This window comes from Hylobates moloch, unplaced genomic scaffold (assembly GCF_009828535.3).
Source record: "Hylobates moloch isolate HMO894 unplaced genomic scaffold, HMol_V3 SCAFFOLD_23, whole genome shotgun sequence".
In the NCBI taxonomy this organism is placed as follows: Eukaryota; Metazoa; Chordata; class Mammalia; order Primates; family Hylobatidae; genus Hylobates; species Hylobates moloch.
The window spans coordinates 29366095-29384392 of record NW_026652298.1 but is presented as its reverse complement, the minus strand read 5'-3'; the positions used below and the strand labels follow the sequence as shown (position 1 = coordinate 29384392).

At 41.4% G+C, this 18298-nt stretch overlaps 1 protein-coding gene across 2 annotated transcripts in view; it reads left to right on the top strand.

Moving 5' to 3' along the window:
- The window catches only part of SHISA9 (shisa family member 9), a 339083-nt gene that overhangs the window by 7795 nt on the left and 312990 nt on the right, over positions 1-18298 (top strand). For both annotated transcript variants that reach the window (XM_032145538.2, XM_032145536.2), the window contains exon 2: positions 7067-7194. In XM_032145538.2, the coding sequence (XP_032001429.1) occupies positions 7067-7194 (128 nt within the window). The remainder of the gene's footprint in view (positions 1-7066; positions 7195-18298) is intronic.

Here is an 18298-nt window from a genome sequence, read left to right as displayed (position 1 = left end):
GCCCTTGTGTGGCTGGTCCCTCCTCATCACCAGGGTCCCAGCTCCAATGTCATCTTCTCTGAGAAGCCATCCCTGACTAGGCTTAGTCGCTTCCCACCCCAGCCTGACACACTCCATCACCCAGCCAGTGTTATTTGCTTCATTTTTACATTATGGTCTAAAATTAACTTGCTAATTTACTGGTTTACTAGTTTATTATCTGTCTCCTTCCATTATCCCTCTCCTTCCTTCCTTCCTTCCCTCCATCCCTCCTTTCCTTCCTTCCTTCCTTTCTTCTTCTTCTTCTTCTTCTTCTTCTTCTCCTCCTTCTTCTTCTTCTTCTTCTTCTTCTTCTCTTTCTTTCTTTCTTCCTTTCTTTCTTTCTTTCTTTCTTTCTTTCTTTCTTTCTTTCTTTCTTTCTTTCTTTCTTCCTTCCTTCCTTCCTTTCCTTTCTTTCTTGACACTGTCATACTCTGTCACCCAGGCTGGAGTGCATTGGGATGATCTTGCCTCACTACAATCCCTGCCTCCTGGGTTCTAGGGATTCTTCTGCCTCAGCCTCCCAAGTAGCTGGGACTACAGGGACCCACCACGATGCCAGGCTAATTTTTGTATTTTTATTAGAGACAGGGTTTCACCATGTTGGCCAGGCTGGTCTCAAACTCTTGACCTCAAGTAATCTACCCACCTCGGCCTCCCAAAGTGCTGGGATTACAGGCATGAGCCACTGCGCCTGGCCCTTTTATTATCATTCATAGTAAGACACACAGGGACCACAATTGTCTCTTCTAGTCCATAGTTGGATTCTGAGTGCCTAGTTCAGTATTTGGCAAGTAAGAGTTCTGCATTTGATATCCTGGTTTACCTGGCATAACAAAGTATCTTCAAATTCATTCATTCATTCATTTATTCATTCATTCAATAGGTATTTACTGAACATTTAACTTATGCTCAGCACTATGCTGAGAGAAATGAGGTAACTGTGAATAGTACAAAAGCAATGCCTGCCCTTGCAGAGCAAACAGCCAAATATCAGGAGACAGGTAACACACAACGAAATGTACAAGAAAGTTGAGCTAGCACTTTTGTAAGTACTGGTTCTAGTACTAGCTTTCATAAGAAAGCACTGGTTCTAGTACTAGCTTTCAGTACTCTCTTGTGAAATTTTCAATGTTCAGTCATTTCAACCTCAAAAATGGCAACAGAATTATGTTGAAACATAATTGTTTGTTTAAAACAACAATTATGTTGAAACATAATTCTCCTGAAATGGGTGGAAGGCTATCAAGAAAAAGTGTAGCTTCTTCTTCAGGTGACTGCAAGAGACAGGGTTCTCTAGAGAAACAGAACAAATATACAAAGAGATTCATTATAAGGAATTGGCAAGTCCAAAATCTCCAGAGCCTCTGTTCTTGTACAAGTCTGAAGGCCGACCGGCAGGAGAATTCTCTCTTTTTGGGGCAAAGGTCAGTGTTTTGTTCTATTCAGGCCTTCAGATGATTGGATGAGGCCCACTCGATTTAGAAGGGCAATCTGTCTTACTGGCATTAGAATGCAACCTGTTTTACTCAGCTTACTGATTTAAATGTTAATCTATTTCAAGAGCACCCTCACAGAAACACCCAGAATAATGTTTGATCAAATATCTGGGCACCCCGTGGCCCAGTCAAGTCGACACATGACATTAACAATCACAGTACCGTTAGGGTCTTGTCACTCAGAATATGGCCTGTGAACCAGCAGCATTTTTATATTCTGGGAGCTTGGGCAGAATCTCAGGCCCCACCTCCTGCTTATTGATTAAGAATCTGCATTTTAACAAGATCCCCAGGTGATCTGGATGCACCTTAACATCTGAGAAGCACTCAAACTATGTGCCACAAACAAACGCGAAATTCTTAGGCATTTGTGTGGCTTGGAGCACATAGTTGGTTCTTTCTACTGTCTAATTCATTACATTTTTTCAGCACATCCCTGTCTATAAAATGTTTTTTATATGCACCCCAATATATGCACATTTATAAGCATATGCATGACCCCACGGACAATGATTAAGTACATTATGAAGCATACATAAGGACAGAAATTTCAAACCAAGCTTGAGAGTGAAATAAATATTATTTGAAAACCTGTTGCTAATTGTGATGACTTCAAACTATCATTAGTTACTATCTCAATGCATAATGTACACTGAAGGGTGAAGTTTATCATTAATAAAAAGAATCTGGATTTTAACCATTCCTCCTGAGCGTTTTCATTATTTTTATCTGACTTTGTTTTGATCTCAATAGACCGTCATTGTTTTACCCTTGTGAGAAGCTTTTGAAGAGAAGGGGAGGGGAGTCCAGTTTAGTGTTTTCCTGTGCTTGCATGATCAGTGCTATCTTCAGGCTGTGGTTTTGTTAAGAAGGGGGCATTTTTAAACCACATGTCTGCTTTGTGATGGTTAGCCAATTCAAAAGTATTAGGTTGGTACAAGAGTAATTGTGGTTTTTGCCATTACTTTCAATGTCAAAAACCGCAATAACTTTTACCCCAAGCTGATAAATAATTTAATCTGCGCATCCCCTTCGGAGGCACATATAATTGCCGTACAAGCAGCATATCCCAGCGACGGGAATGCTGGTGGTCATCTTCCTTGGTCCAAGTTTCCTGATTCCTGCCATCTTACATGGGCCTTCTGGGAGTGGGTGCCAGCATCAGTACACATAAGACCATACAAAAAAGTTCTGACATTTCCTTCCCCCATACCAAATCGGTTTATGCAGACCCTGGAGTGAGCGAGCCACACTTTAAAGATTCTTTGTCCAGGAAATGAAGGTCGCTAAAGACTCTTCATTTCTGCCGCACACTCTAGGAAGGGCTGCCCTGGGGAAAAGTGTCCTTGGGCTTTTGGGCTGAAGGTTCACAAACTTTGGTACTCAGGAGAAGCCCAGGGGATCTGCGGATGGCAGAACTGACCAGTAGCCATTCTGATTACGTACTTTGTTATCCTTTCAAAAGTCTGAATAGTTTGGAGTTTTGGGGCGCGGGAGAGTGGGGGACTCCTTAGAAAATCCGATAAAAGTGATGGCTTCTTGCTCGAGAAACATGCACAAACAAAATTTCTATCCAGTTTCAGAGGATTCAGCGATCCCCCGAAGCTCAGCATGAAGAGCCTGTTTACAAGTGAAAAAGGCAAGTTAGGTTTGGAAGGCCTCTGTCTTTTGTCTCAAAACTTTCTTTCCCTGCAGCCCCTCTGAGTTTCAGACCCTGCTTATTGCACGGAGGTTGCAAGGAGCCCAAACTTTGATTTCAAAGACATTCAGGATTGCATCTCCTCCCAATCCCGTGCTGCTTAGTGAGTTCACATGGGCAGTATTTCACTCTGTGAAACGGGTGCTGCTGATGGACACCATGTCACATGCCCCTGCTCGTTGGCCCTCTTCCAGTTCCATTGGCCTTCTTGCTTGTTCTCCGAATATCTCAGCTCTTTTCTGCCTCAGGGCCTTTGCACTTGCTATTCTTTTAGCCTGGAATGCTCTTCCCATCATCTTCACGTGTCCAACTGCTCGCTGTTCAAGGCCCATCTCCAGTGTCACCCCATCACAAAGGCATTTCCTGATTTACACCGAATCTCTCCCTCCTTTCTGTTTATTTGTAACTTTAAAAAAAAGTATATAGTTCAGTGGTTTTTGGTATATTTAAAAAGTATACTTTAAAAAAGTATAGTATGTGATTCAGGGGTTTTTAATATATAGGTTGGTGCAAAAGTAATTGTGGTTTTTGTCATTACTTCTTTTTTTTGGCGGAGGTGGGGGGGTGGTGGGGACTGAGTTTCACTTTTGTTGCCCAGCCTGGAGTGCAGTGGTGTGATCTCGGCTCACTGCAATCTCCACCTCCTGGGTTCGAGCAATTGTCCTGTCTCAGCCTCCTGAGTAGCTGGGATTACAGGTGCCCACCACCACGCCCAGCTAATTATTGTATTTTTAATAGAGATGGGGTTTCATCATGTTGGCCAGGCTGGTCTTGAAATCCTGACCTCAGGTGATCCACCTGTCTTGGGCTCCCAAAGTGCTGGGATTACAGGTGTGAACCACTGCAACCAGCCCATTTTTGTCGTTACTTCTAATGGCAAAAGTCGCAACTCTTTTTGAACCAACCCAATACTTACAAAGTTGTGCCACCATCATCACTACTTACTCCAAGTCCAGTGTCTAATTCTAATAAGGTTTTCATCACCCTTACAAAAACAATCCATATCCATTAGCAGCCACTTTCCTCTCCCCTCCCCGTGTCCCCTGGCAACCATGAATCTACTTTCCATCTTTATGGATTTGCCTGTTCTGGACATTGGATATCAGTGGAATCATACAATGTGTGGCCTTTTGCGTCTGGCCTCTTTCACTGGGAATAATATTTTCAAGATTCATTTATGTTGTAGCAGGTACTAGTGCTTCATTTCTTTGTATGGCTGGAGAATATTCCATTTCCTGTAACACATCTCATGCGTCCATTCATCAGCTGACGGCCATTTGGGTTGTTTCCACTTGTTGGCTATTGTGGAAATTGCTGCTGTGTCCCAGGCTCTCTTGATCACATTACTCCTATTTATTTGATTTGTAGCCCTTGTTTATTTATTTCTTTTTTTTTTTTTTTTAGTAGAGATGGGGGTTTCACCATGTTGGTCAGGCTGGTCTCGAATTCCTGACCTCGTGATCTGCCCGACTCAGCCTCCCAAAGTGCTGGGATTACAGGCGTGAGCCACCGCCCCCAGTCGTTTATCTACTTAACATGTTTATTTATTTATTTATTTAAATCTTCTCCCATCGAATATAAGCTCCAGGAAGGCAGCAACCTTGTTCATCTTAGGCACTGCTGTATCTTCAGGGCCTTATATAGTGCGTGGCACACAGTAGATGATAAATATTTGTTGAAACAATGAAAGAATGAGAGCTGTTGTTATTCTCTTGTCTCTTAGCGGACTCAATCTTTTCCTCTCATTCATGTGGGGCTCTTGCTGTTCTGGCTTCTCACAACGCGGCTGTTGTGGGAAGCATGTGCAGTAGTCTGCGTAAAGTCCCTATGTAACCTCTTTCTCACAGCCGAGATGTCTCCTTGCCAGCTCTAGTTCTTACCCCATCATTCGATTGCCCCGTGATCAACAATTCCCCCATGCTCGGGGCCTCTGTGGCCTTAGCACAGTCTCAAATTTGAATGTGTAGCAGTTTCTCGCAGGTTGCTGGGTGAACTCCACCCCTGTAGTTTCTGACTCAGGAGGGCTGGATGGATCTGAAAATTTTTATCTTAACAAGTTCCCAGGCGACACTGCCAGGACACTGACACCATTGATAGGTGGACTGTTGTTTGAGAATTGCTGCTGTAGTGCGGTAAATTCCAGCAGACAGGCTGGGCCTGCTGAATTCATGGGTGGTCTGTGTGGGTTTCCCCCAAACAGCTCCTCTTCCTACTCTGTCTCCCAGTGTGTGGGCTTAGAGGGCTCTGGCCAGCTAAGGGCATGGGGGTATATCCCCAAACACGGCAATTCTACTTGTGGGTTTGCACCCTGGAGAACTTCTCTGTGGTATGGAGAAGGCCGGTATGAAGATGTTTATTGGCCAGCTGTGGTGGCTCATGCTTGTAATCCCCAAACTTTGGGAGGTGGAGGTGGGAGAATCGCTTGAGGCCAGGAGTTTGAAACCAGCCTGGTCAACATAGTAAGACCCTGAGACCATGTGTCTACAAAGGAAAACAAATTAGCTGGGCGTGGTGGCATGTGCCTGTGGTCCCAGCTATTCAGGAGGCTGAGGAGTTCGAGGCTGCTGTGAGCCATGATCACACCATTGCACTCCAGCCTGGGTGACAGAGCAAGACCCTATCTGAAGAAAAAAAAAGATGTTTATTGCAGTGTTGTTTATCGGGGCTGGGGAGTTGTTGACCCTCTAGATGGCCATAATTATGGAAATGACAAGTGGGGCTGATAGTCTGCTGGTTTGCAATGATGGCAGCTGTTTGTAGCTGCCATCCATTCTGATGGGTTTCTGATGGGCCAGTTCCTCCACCATACTAATTGTTGCATATGAAGACTCATTCCGGCAGGTAAGTGAAACGTGGGGATTGCATATGATGGAATATTACGCAGTGGCTGCAAGAGATGAAAGGGTTTCACATTCAGCATTATGGCTAATGCTCACGTGTGAACAAAGGAAGAAATGGAATGAGGTTTATGGTAAAAACACTGTTTATGTAAAAGACACACACATATACAGTAATACCTACAAAAATATTATGTATCTTTCAAGGATATTCACATAATCTAAATAAACACATGATGGAGAGTAAAGAAAAAAATGCATTGGTAGGTCTGATCTTGGGTGTGATATCTGTTTGACAGCTCTCTGGTCTGTTCTATGTATGAACACTGAGGTTTTTTTTTTGTTTTTTTTTTTGCTAAGTTTGCATCTAATCATGAAGGTCACTGTCATAGGTTGAATTGTGTTTCCATCCCCCTACACACTCCAAAAATACTCAGGCTTAAATTCTTGTGCCACAACTTACTGCCTCTGTGACCTTGAGCAGGTCGATTTGCCTCTCTGAGCCTTTGTTTACTCATCTGCAAGGAGTAATAATCCTCATAATGTGTTTTGTGCTGTTTTGTTTAGTTAAGACATGTAATGCGATTAGCATGGTGCCTGGCTTATGGCAAATACTCAATAAATGTTATCTACTGTTACTAATACTGGGCCATTGCTGTATATGAAGGGTTCGTATCTAGTATTAGATATAAAGAGAGAACAAAATCTATGGAGTGCAGACACATTACATGTATTCATCATTTAATCCTCTTAAAAACTCCGTGGGGTAGGTAGTCCTGTTATTACACAGCTGCTGTGAGAAGCATGTGCACTAGTCTGCGTAAAGTCCCTGTGTAACCTCTAATTACAGTGATTTTATTTACTTATGTTTTTCTCTACTCCGCCCCTAACTAGAATGGTGGATCCATGGAGTAATCCGCCTTGCCATTTGTTCATGGCTGCAGTACTTGGCGCGTAGCAGCTGCCAATCATTGTGTTTTGAATGAACAGATTTAAATTCTTTCTTCTTTCAGGGCCCTTGCGGATGTCATGAGGCCACAGGGCCACTGCAACACTGATCACATGGAGAGAGACCTAAACATTGTTGTCCACGTCCAGCATTATGAGAACATGGACACGAGAACTCCCATAAATAATCTTCGTAAGTACAGCTGCATGAACCGTTTCCAGTCCCATGGGGTGACCTGAGCAGTGGTCACATTGCCAGATTTCGTGGAGCGTGCTTGGGTTAGTTAAGAGCTCTTTGTGGGCAAGTTAGAAGCTTTCTTTCATGTCTTTCGGATGAAGCTGAATTTAGCATCATCAGATGTCAGTTGGTTGCTTTCTTTGTTAAATGGCGATCCACTTGGTTGGTTTCACATGATTGATACTTTTAGCTACTAGACTGCTCGACTGGTTCATCTTGATTCATTTATTAACTAGATTAGTGGCCCTCTTGGTTGTTTCATCATGGTTGGGTACTTACTTAACCAATGGATTTTTGGGTTAGTTCATTTTAGCTAGTCAATCTGTTAGCCAATGGTCTACTCATTTATACATCTGCCTCCTGAGGTAGACCAGTTGTGACTTCTAGGTTTCATGCTGTTTTCAATTATGAAATACTAGTTCAGAAGAATTATGTCTATTATTTGTAAAGCTAGAGTTTCATAAAAATAATCCACAAAATATTCCGTGTGTAGGGGGGGCAGGTAGTGGGTATTGAATTTTGGTCCTGTTGATTTGAGGTTCCTCTATATGATTCAACAGCAGCAAATTTGTTTCCATTGTTCTGCCAGGGGAAAAAAAAGACTGTGTTTGCTATTGTGTTTCAATAGGTATTTTTCACAGAGCATGATTGGGGATCTTGGTATACTCCCAAAGATTTTCTTTCCTTTCAAAGGTCTGTATATGCAATATACATCATGGAGCTGATGCTCTGACCTATGAGAATGGAGAAAAAATAAGATTGTTTATTTTGTGACAATAATATACTACTGTGGTTACCGCAGTAATTATGTTTTCAAGTAACCCCCATATTAAAATAATGTGGAGGGTTTGGTTTAAAATAACAAAAGCCAGACAATTTAAAGGATGCATTTAGTTGTGGCTGGAGGTTCCTGAAAACAGAAACAATTCTAATGTTGCACATTTTTACAGACTGGGTTGCCTTTGCTGAGGCTCCACTAGGAGTTGCCTGGGTGTGTTATTTGCTGAATCATAGTTTTGGACTGTTTGGTTGCAAATTCTTATGCTCGATGGGTAGAGGAAGAAGCCTGTGGAATTTGACCTAGGCAGTGTAAATTCTCTGATTCTGCCTAGTGATGATTTTTCATGGTTTGGAAATTGTTGCAGTGTGTTAGTAAAGTCAATGTTTGCATGGTTTGAAAAATAGGCCACCAAATAGAATGTCTTAGGTTTAAATATATTAAATAATTTAACATTATTAGTGAACTGGATCACAAAATGGTATGAGAAATAGCAACATTTTAGAACAAAATACACCAGCAAATGGAAGTTTTATGACCAAATCCCATAGCCCCCCAAAGATAGGGTAAATGGCATCAATTCTGACACGGCAGTTGCTGTGTCCAGTTCTGGCTTTAATGGAAATGAGCACATTTTCTTTCAGTTGGCACTGGGAAATAAGTTGAACCTAGTCTTGTGCTTCAGTCCCAAACATCATATGTAAATGAACATGATCATAGGGCAGAGAAATTGAAAGGGTGTCAAGTCCTTGGCTGTAAAAGGTGATTGCTAACAGGATTTTCCCTTGAAGTTCCAATCTCTAGGATGATTTTTGAATCAGCACTCAAATGAAATAACAAACTCATTGAAGTCACCTAAGTTTCATCATTCCATCAGGTGGGCAGGAAACCTTAATGAATGCTGCTTACATAAGGCATTTTCATTGAAAATTGTACTGAAAATGGATTACTGCTCAGAGATGGGTGTCCAGGGACAGAAGTCTCTTGCGCCAGGCTACTTTGGTTTATTTATGATTGTTGGATTTGGTCTATATTTGTGCCTAAGTAATCAGTGATCTTTTACATCAAGGGAGAAAGTGTCTCGTAATAGTCTACTGGGTAGGACTAGACTAGAGAATTCCTGGGAAGCTACAGGGGAGGATTCCAGAAGTCATGCTACAAACACTGCATTCTTACAAGAATTGCTGCAGATGTTAATTTTATACAATCCTTCCAGGTTGATCCAATTCTTCTTTACTAGCATTGTTGAGAATATCTGAATAACAAAAATATGAAGCATGTGACCTTTTCACCGGTTTATATTAATAAGCTTAATATATATAACACATTAATTCAGTAGCCAACAGTAATAATAGATTTCCTTGTTTATCTTTTTATTGATTTTCAGGAGCTACTTACATGTTATAGATACAGAAAAACATTTGTATGTTCAGATGAACAGATGATTTGAGGAGTGCATTGAGAGAATAGGACAAGATGACTGATATTAATCAGTTAAGGGTTTAAGAAGCCAAGCAGTCATCAGAGAACATTTTGATTGATAGCGAAGTAGAAGGGAAGGTATCCAGTCCGATAAATGGAAAATTAGACCAGCCTTTTGTGCCAGAACCAGAATGCACCCATTTAATATAAAACCCTTTCCTGGACATCATAGGATCTACAAGGATTTACCATTACACAAATTGGAAAGAATGATGCATCTATTTGTGAAACACGAAGAAGGGCACGTCATGCTATTTTCAGTTTGTTCTTCACTGAACATCCAATTTGTTAGATTTGACTGGGGTTTCACTAGTCTCAAGTTAAATGTCATTTTCATGTCTATTCAATCACCCACTCAACATTGCTTTAAGAGAATACTAATCTCCATCTATTTCTCTCTTCTTATCTTAATATTAACCTTACGTCTCTTTCTATTCTTTCCCTTAAGTTACAGTCAAATGGTAAGATAATCAATAGCCAGGGTAGAGATCTGGATATTTGGGAGGAGGGCTATGGAGAGAGACTTGGGTGAAGGCGAACTGCAAGGAAAGAGAAAATTTTTGTCAACCTTTCTACATTAATTTTCTGGGGTTGATTTTTCCTGTGATATATTGGACTTGCGTTTTTATCTAAAGATGGATTTTTCTTCAGCGGATGCTGTTCATGTTCTTTCCAGGCATTCAGTGATGTTGCCTAAAAATATTTAGTCTGATAATCAAAAGGGCCTCAACCTCTTTGATTAACAGGATGTAGTTTCCTGTGAGATGGTGATTTTCTGCAAATGCTCCTCGGCTTCTATATAATTATCGTTTGTTTTTGAAGGCACATTTTGTCCTTAAGTGCTATGAACATACCCTGCCTCCCGCACCCCAAATTCCCTGGCTGCCAGTGACACCCCTCTCCCCCTTTCGGGGTGCAGGCTGCATGTAGGTTCCATTTGGTCTTCTTAAGGATGGAAGACGTGAGTGAGGGGCTGTGGCTACAGCCTGGATCAATGTTTCTGACTCATTTGTGTTCACAGCACACTTTTTGAAATACAGTTTTTGTTCTAAGTCGTGGGTGGGGGGAGGGGGGAGGGATAGCATCAGGAGATATACCTAATGTAAATGACGAGTTAATGGGTGCAGCACACCAACATGGCACATGTATACATATGTAACAAACCTGCACGTTGTGCACATCTACCCTAGAGCTTAAAGTATATATATATATATAAAAGAAATACAGTTTTTGTTTCGGAGTACTTTTAAAAATATTTACAGCAGAAAGGCTGCAAAGATAGTACCCAGAAAAATGAATAAGACCTACTGTTTGACAGCACAACAGGGTGACTGTAGTCAATAGTAACTTAACTGTAAGTTTTAAAATAAGTTAAAGAGTGTCATTGGATTGTTTGTAACTGAAAAGATAGATGCTTGAGGGGATAGATGCCCCATTCTGCATGATGTGCTTATTTCACATTGCATGCCTGTGTGGAAACATCTCATGTACCCTACAAATATATACACCTACTATGTACCAGCAAACATAAAACAACAACAACAAAAGATAGTACACAGAGTTCTATATACTCCTCACCCACTTTCCCCAATAACAACATTTGACATCACCAAGGTACATTTGTCAAAGCTAAGAAATCGACATGAGTACATTCCTTTTTAGCTAAACTGTAGACATGTTTGGATTTTGCTAGTTTCTTCACTAATACTCCTTTTCTGTTCTAGAGTGCCATCCAGGATAGCACGTTGTCTTTAGTAGAGCACACTTTGATCATAGCATTTTGGTTGCGCAGTATTGCATAATGACGTGGTAAAGACAGAAAACAACACTAAACAAGCCAGGAGCAATTACAAAGCCTTTACTGCCACAGTGTAAAACGTGTTTCCTAGTGTCTATAAAAACATCTACATAAAATTACTCTCTTTGGGTCAGTGTTGGAATGGAACCAGTTGTTGGTCTGACTGTGCTCTTGCATATGTTCATAGGACAAAGACTTTCATATCCCATATACCCTTAAAACCCCTCTTTGAACCTGGGTTATGCTATAAAATAAATCACGATGTTACATGATTCATTTTGCAGCATAACCTGAGCAAGTGAGGAGAAATGATGAATTGATGTTTTAGAACTTAAAATCCATCAGAAAGAGCAGGATGCTATTCCAGCCGGTCACACCCTGACTCTCCTAGGACAGTTCCCAAATGGTTTTACAAGGAACCCCAAAGCAGACCTGTGGCTTAGTTTCTGAAGACGCTGTATAGCTCATATCTAGGACCATTTATGAGTCCATATTTACCGAGGTACCTGGGATGTCCTACACTTAACTTTTGAAAATATTCCCAAGTATTTTAACATATTTGGGAGATTGAGCATGGCTCAGACCTGTAGTCTCAGTGCTTTAGGAGGCAAAGGCAGGAGGATCATTTGAGGTCAGGAGTTCGATACCAGCCTGGGCAATAAGGTGAGACCCTGTCTCTAAAAAAAGTAAAAATAATTTAAAAAGTAACTGGGCATGGTAGTTCACACCAGTAGTGCCAGCTAGTTGGGAGGCTGAGATGGGAGACTGAACCCAGGAGGTCAAGGCTGCAGTGAGCTATGATCACATCACTGCACTGTAGCCTAGGTCACAGAGTGAAACTCTGTCTCTATAAAAAAAAAATAAAAAATTTTGGGGGAATTTCTTAGCCAAGGCAGGCAAAATGATAAGTATAGATCAAGGCATATATAACAGTAAAAAATATGTAAGATAGTGTAATATCAGCAGTGACTTATACAGATAACATTATAAAACTCCAAAACATGGATTCCTCAAAACCTTATTAGGCTGATACTACTGTTTTCACCATCATAAGGATGGGGAAACTGAGGCTCAGAGTGGTTAGGCGGCTTGTCTAAAGTTTGTATAGCTACTTAGTGGTCACACTGGGATTTAAACTGAGCCAGTCAGGGCCCCAAGGTCTGTGATTATAACCACTACACTCTATTCCCTTTTCTTGTGATACAGGTGTTTGCAGTGTGGGTGGGTCTTCCTCTGGGAGTAGAAACTGTTGAAAGATATGCTAAGTAAATGGAAATATCCACTGGCATTTTAGGAAAGAGAGCTGTTTCCAAAATATACATCCAATTTACAGCCTTACTAACAACTAACATTTATTGAGCAAGGTACTACATGCTTTGAATGTATTAGCTCATTTAGTTCTCAATCAACCCTCAAAGAGCCAGGCTCTATTCTCCCCATGGCCTTTGCACCTGTTGTGTTTCATGCCTACAGCACACTGCTCCAGGCCTCTGTGTGTCTTATCTTTCCTCTTTCACCTCATGCCCCAATGGCTACCTCATTAGAGAGGACTTCACTGTCTACCTCTGCCCCTCAAGTCATCCATTGTTTCCCATTTCCCCATTCTTTTCTTTTCTTTTTGAGATGGAGTCTCTCTCTGTTACCCAGGCTGGAGTGCAGTGGCACGATCTTGGCTCATTGCAACCCCCGCCTCCCAGGTTCAAGTGATTCTCCTGCCTCAGCCTCCTGAGTAGCTGGGATTACAGGCACATGCCACCACACCCAGTTGATTTTTGTATTTTTAATAGAGAGGGGATGTCACCATGTTGGCCAGGCTGGTCTTGAACTCCTGACCTCAGGTGATCCACCTGCCTTAGCCTCCCAAAGTGCTGGGATTACAGGCGTGAGCCACTGCACCCGGCCCCCATTTTCTTTATAGCATTTTGTTCTCTCTGAAGTTGTCTCACTCATTATTTTATTTATGCCTCTTCTACTACAATGTAAGCTGCAGGGGAGAAAATGCTTTGTATTGTCACAACTGTACCACCCCTGCCCCACCAGGAACTGGGCTGACTCATGGCAGCAGCTCTATACATTTTATTTTTTATTTTTGTAGAAATGGGTCTCACTATGTTGCCCAGGCTGGTCTTGAGCTCCTGACCGCAGGTGATCCTCCTGCCTCAGCCTCCTGAGTAGCTCTATACATTTCTGTCCAATGAATAAAAAAGCCTATGGAAGATATTCCCATTTGATGAACGAGAAAATTGAGATTGGTGGAAATGAAAGAACTAATCTACCATGATGACTGAGGTTTGCTTCAAACATACTCCATATAAAATTGTGGGAGATGGGGCCCTGTGCATTGGCTCACACGTGTAGTCCCAGCACTTTGGGAGGCTAAAGCAGCAGATCCCTTGAGGCCATGAGTTTGAGACCAGTCTGGCCAATGTGGTGAAACCCTGTCCCTATAAAAACACAAAAATTAGCTTGGTGTGGTGGTGCATGCCTGTAATCCCAGCTACTCGAGGAGCCGAGGCATGAGAATCACTTGAACCTGGGAGGCAGAGGCTGCAGTGAGCTGAGATCAAGCCACTGCACTCCAGCCTGCGTGACAGAGCAAGACTCTGTCTCAAAAAAAAAAAAAGAAGAAATTTTGGGAATTGGTAATGAAACAGAGTTGGAAAAATATTGAGAGTTATTGTAGCTGGTTAACCAAATACATGGGAGTTCATTATTCTATTCCATGTTTGTGCCTATTTGAAAATATATATAATAACATATTTAAAAATAGAGGAAAATTAGCCGGGTGTGGTGGCAGGCACCTGTAGTTCCAGCTACTTGGGAGGCTGAGGCAGGAGAATGGCATGAACCTGGGAGGTGGAGCTTGCAGTGAGCCGAGATCACATCACTGGACTTCAGCCTGGGCGACAGAGCAAGACTCCATCTCAAAAAAAAAAAAAAAAAAAAAATTAGAGGAGTTGTCAGTGACATTATAGTTAATAAATAGAAGATCCAGGATTCAAACCCAGGTGTGTCCAACTCCACAGCTTGCACATGCTTTGTCTCACAGTGAATATTTGAGTCTCAGGAGGGGTAGGGATCAGGACCATCTTGGGAACTTCAGAAGGTAGAGTGAGAAAAGCATCTTTTCTTAGTCCAAATTATCCAGAGAGAGAGAGAGAGAATATGAATGGTTTCCAGCCAGTCAATGGTCTGGCTTCAGTCAATGGATCAGTGGTCTGACCCTGCTTCCATCAGTTGAATGGGGTGGCGTGCATTTTAGGATTATTCCTTAGCACCGTAGTGGAACAGGTTCTCCAAGAAAGATGTGCATGAGGAGGGAAAGGGGAGGTAGACGGCTGTTTGAATCTTCCTTGGGGGTAGGGAGGGATGCATTTGCTTTATTCATCCCTGTATCACCAATGCCTTGACAATATGCTGTATTCAATAGACAGTTATTGAATGAATGAATATATGAATGACTCTTTAGCACAAGCTTGATTAAAAGCCCAGTGAAACTCTAGGACTCTTAGGATTTTGAGTTTTGAGAGAACTTGACTAATTCCAACTCATGTGAATGTTTGATTCTTTTCTATGAAGTCACAGCCACCAACATTCTTATTCCTGAAACTTAGTTCTTTTTCACAGTTGGGCAGACTAGTTGTTCTATCTGAAGATCTATGATTCTAATGGTTTTGGCATATGGGTTAGTAAATTAAGTAGTTACTAAGAGTGAGGGGATGCTCTACACTAGATTAGCTAAAATATGTTTGTAGGTTCAGCACAGTAGCCTGAAATGAGTTTGATTGTTTTAGATCAAGAAATTGGTTTTTCTGTTGAGGTATGGTATTCAGTGGTATAGATGGATCTCTGACATTGAACGTGGCTTTAAGGGAGTGCAGTGAATAAGTGGGGGACATGGACTTGAGGGGTAGACAACCGAGACTGGGTATTTGCTGTGTACTTGTTCACTGTGCAATCTTGGAAAAATTAATCAAATTCTCTGAACCTCAGTTTCGCATTCTATAAAAGGAGTAAAACAATATCTACCTTACAAGGTTGATGTGAGGATTAATTAACACATGTAAAGAACTTAGCATAGTGCCTGGTAACATAAATATTGGTTGTTACTAATATTGTTTGTAGAATGAGTGACTATTGGTGCTAAATTTGGCTGTTCATTAGGGGACAATGATACAAATCGGCATGAATTCATTGTGCAGTTGTCTTCACAGTGAAAATGTTTTCGCTCTGCGTGCCAGTTGATAACACCATGTGTGTGTGTGTGTGCATGGGAGTGTTTGTTATTACTAATGTTTCGATGCAGATGAGAAATGAAGAAACCGTCAATTCCTTCCCAAGGAAATAGCTTGGATGGAGCAGCTGTCCTATTCTTCGCCATTTGTTCCTGTCTTATGTTTTTCTTCTCTTTCCATTTAAAACACATGAGCTTTTGATCTGTTAGAAATTATTGATTATTTTGTTTACACTGGCAGATCAGGCCAGTAAGAATCTGTATGGTCCCCAGCATGTCTTATGTTTGCACCCAGAAAATGAGATTGTGTGTGTGTGTTTGTGTGTGTGTGTGTGTGTGTGTGTGTGTGTGTGTGTGTATACAAGCAACAGAGAAAGAGAACCCTTAAGGGGAAAAAAATCACTTTCTGTAAGTTGTCTCCTGGGCTCTTTTCAAAAATTGCTACTAATGCTGGCCACATGGCATAGCCTAATTAGATTTGCATTGCCTTTCCCAAGTGCTTCCAACCAGCTGTAGGACTATTTGTAAAGAAAGCCTAAGTGCTCAACAAAGTGTCTGGTTTAGTTTAAAAGATGCCAAGTTCTGTTCCTTCCATACCAGGGAAAGCTTATCCTTGGACATATTTCTTTTGGTAGAGCATTTCTTTTGGAATATCTGGATTAAGTGATAGGACATGCCTACTATAGCATTGATACTTAGTGTGGATTGAAAGGAGTAATAAAACAGTTGCTTTTTTTCTGCACTTATCACATGCATGCATTTTTTGTATTAGTATTATTATTTTTAGTAGAGATGGGATCTCGCTATGTTGGCCAGGCTGGTCTTGAACTCCTGACCTCAGATGATCCACCTGCCTCGGCCTCCCAAAGTGCTGGGATTACAGGCATGAACCACCGTGCCTGGCCTGCATTTTGCTTCTCACAACATCTTCATAAAATAATTGAAATGTGTATTGCACTCACCTATTGTAGATGAAGAAACTGACTCAGAGAGTTTAAGTAACCTGCCCAAGGTCACAGAGATATTTGCTGAGTAATTCAAACCACGGACATGAACTTATGTCTACCTGGCTTTAAACCTTATACTCTATTTATGACCTTTGTCATGCCTTTCTAAAGGACCTATACTGGGTGATATACCAGATTATGCCTCTTTTTCTATTTGTTTTCCTTATTTATTGATTCCTGCTGAGAATTGCAGCATTAGACTACATTCACCTTTGAAAATGGACCAGCTGAGATAAAGTCACCATTTCTGTCCTGGAGGACTCAGATTTTAGCTAATTGTTTGCTTTCCTGTAATTAATATTTCTATTCAATCAACATTCAGCTGATATTTATTAAGATCCTGCTATGTGCCAGTCAATGTGCCAGGAATTGGAGGTACAAGGATGAATTAGACATAAATAGGACATATCCTCTTGGAGCTTATGGTACAGTGGGAGAAATGGAAAAGTAATCACGTAATTGCAAAGTGGCATGGTGGGAGTAAGTTCAGGGTGCCATGGAGCCAGAAGGAGCCCTCCACAAAACATCTGCCTAGTAACATAAATAGTGCCTGGTAACATTGGGGCTAGAAGGGAGGGAAAAGATACTAGGATGACTTTTCCTGAGAAATAGATATTTTGCTCTGAAAGAAAAATACTTCCCATCAACTTACTACGAATCAGAGTGAAGAAAAGCAGAACATTTTCATGGACTGACTTTGCCCACCCCTGACTGAGGGGAGGACTATTTGTCTTAGACTGTAGATCTTTCTTGCAGGTCTGATTAATTTTGTACAAATCCACATACAGGGAGAAGAGGATTTTGTTCTACAAGGACCATACTGCTTTTGGTTGGAAAATAAGATGCCAGGTCAGCCATAGGAGGACCGAAATTTCAGGATCAGCTGTTAGGAGCTGAATACAGATTTTTTTCAGTCAGCCTGCTGTTCTTTGAAAAGATTAGTGTTGAATTTTTTCTTCTTTTAATAATAACAGCCAATATAAGATTAAGTAACATTACTAATATCATAATACATATATTAAAATAATTTATAATAAGATTTTAGGAAACTGCCAAAAAGAAAAATCCCAATAAGCATTCTCAATAAAGTTAATTACAAGGTGAAAAGGAAATCCCATTACATTAGTCTGAGAATGCAGTTAATGAAACTAAGTATAATCATAGTCTGAATATTTCATTAAATGGAGACTTAAACTCATTACTTTAGGTATTAGGTGTGGAGTTGTGTGCTCACACCAAGACTGCCAATCTCAAAGCATAGCTGTTTTTTACTTATTTATTTATCTAGTGACAGGGTCTTGCTCTGCCGCCTAGGCTGGAGTGCAGTGGTGAGATCACAGCTCACTGCAGTGTTACCCACCAGGGTTTATGTGATCCGCCCACCTCAGCCTCTCAAGTAGCTGGGGCCACAGGCATGTGCCATCATGTCAGCTAATTTTTTCTTCTTATTATTTTTTTTTTTGTAGAGACGGTCTTGCTGTGTTGCCTAGGCTGAGCTAGAGCTCCTGGGCTCAAGCAATCCTCTTGCGTTGGCCTCCCAAAGTGTTGGGATAACAGGTGTGAACCACCATAACTGCCTGTTTTTTACTTATTTAGATCCAAGTATTTGGCCACAAAGGGGCATGGGTTCCCACCCCCATAGATCTGTCCACGGTGCTGAACCACACCATGGAGGGAGTTATCCAGTTCAAACCACCCAGCCAGAAATGTTGATCTCATCACATTTTGGAGGTGGAGGGAGCTTTAGGTACCATCTTGCC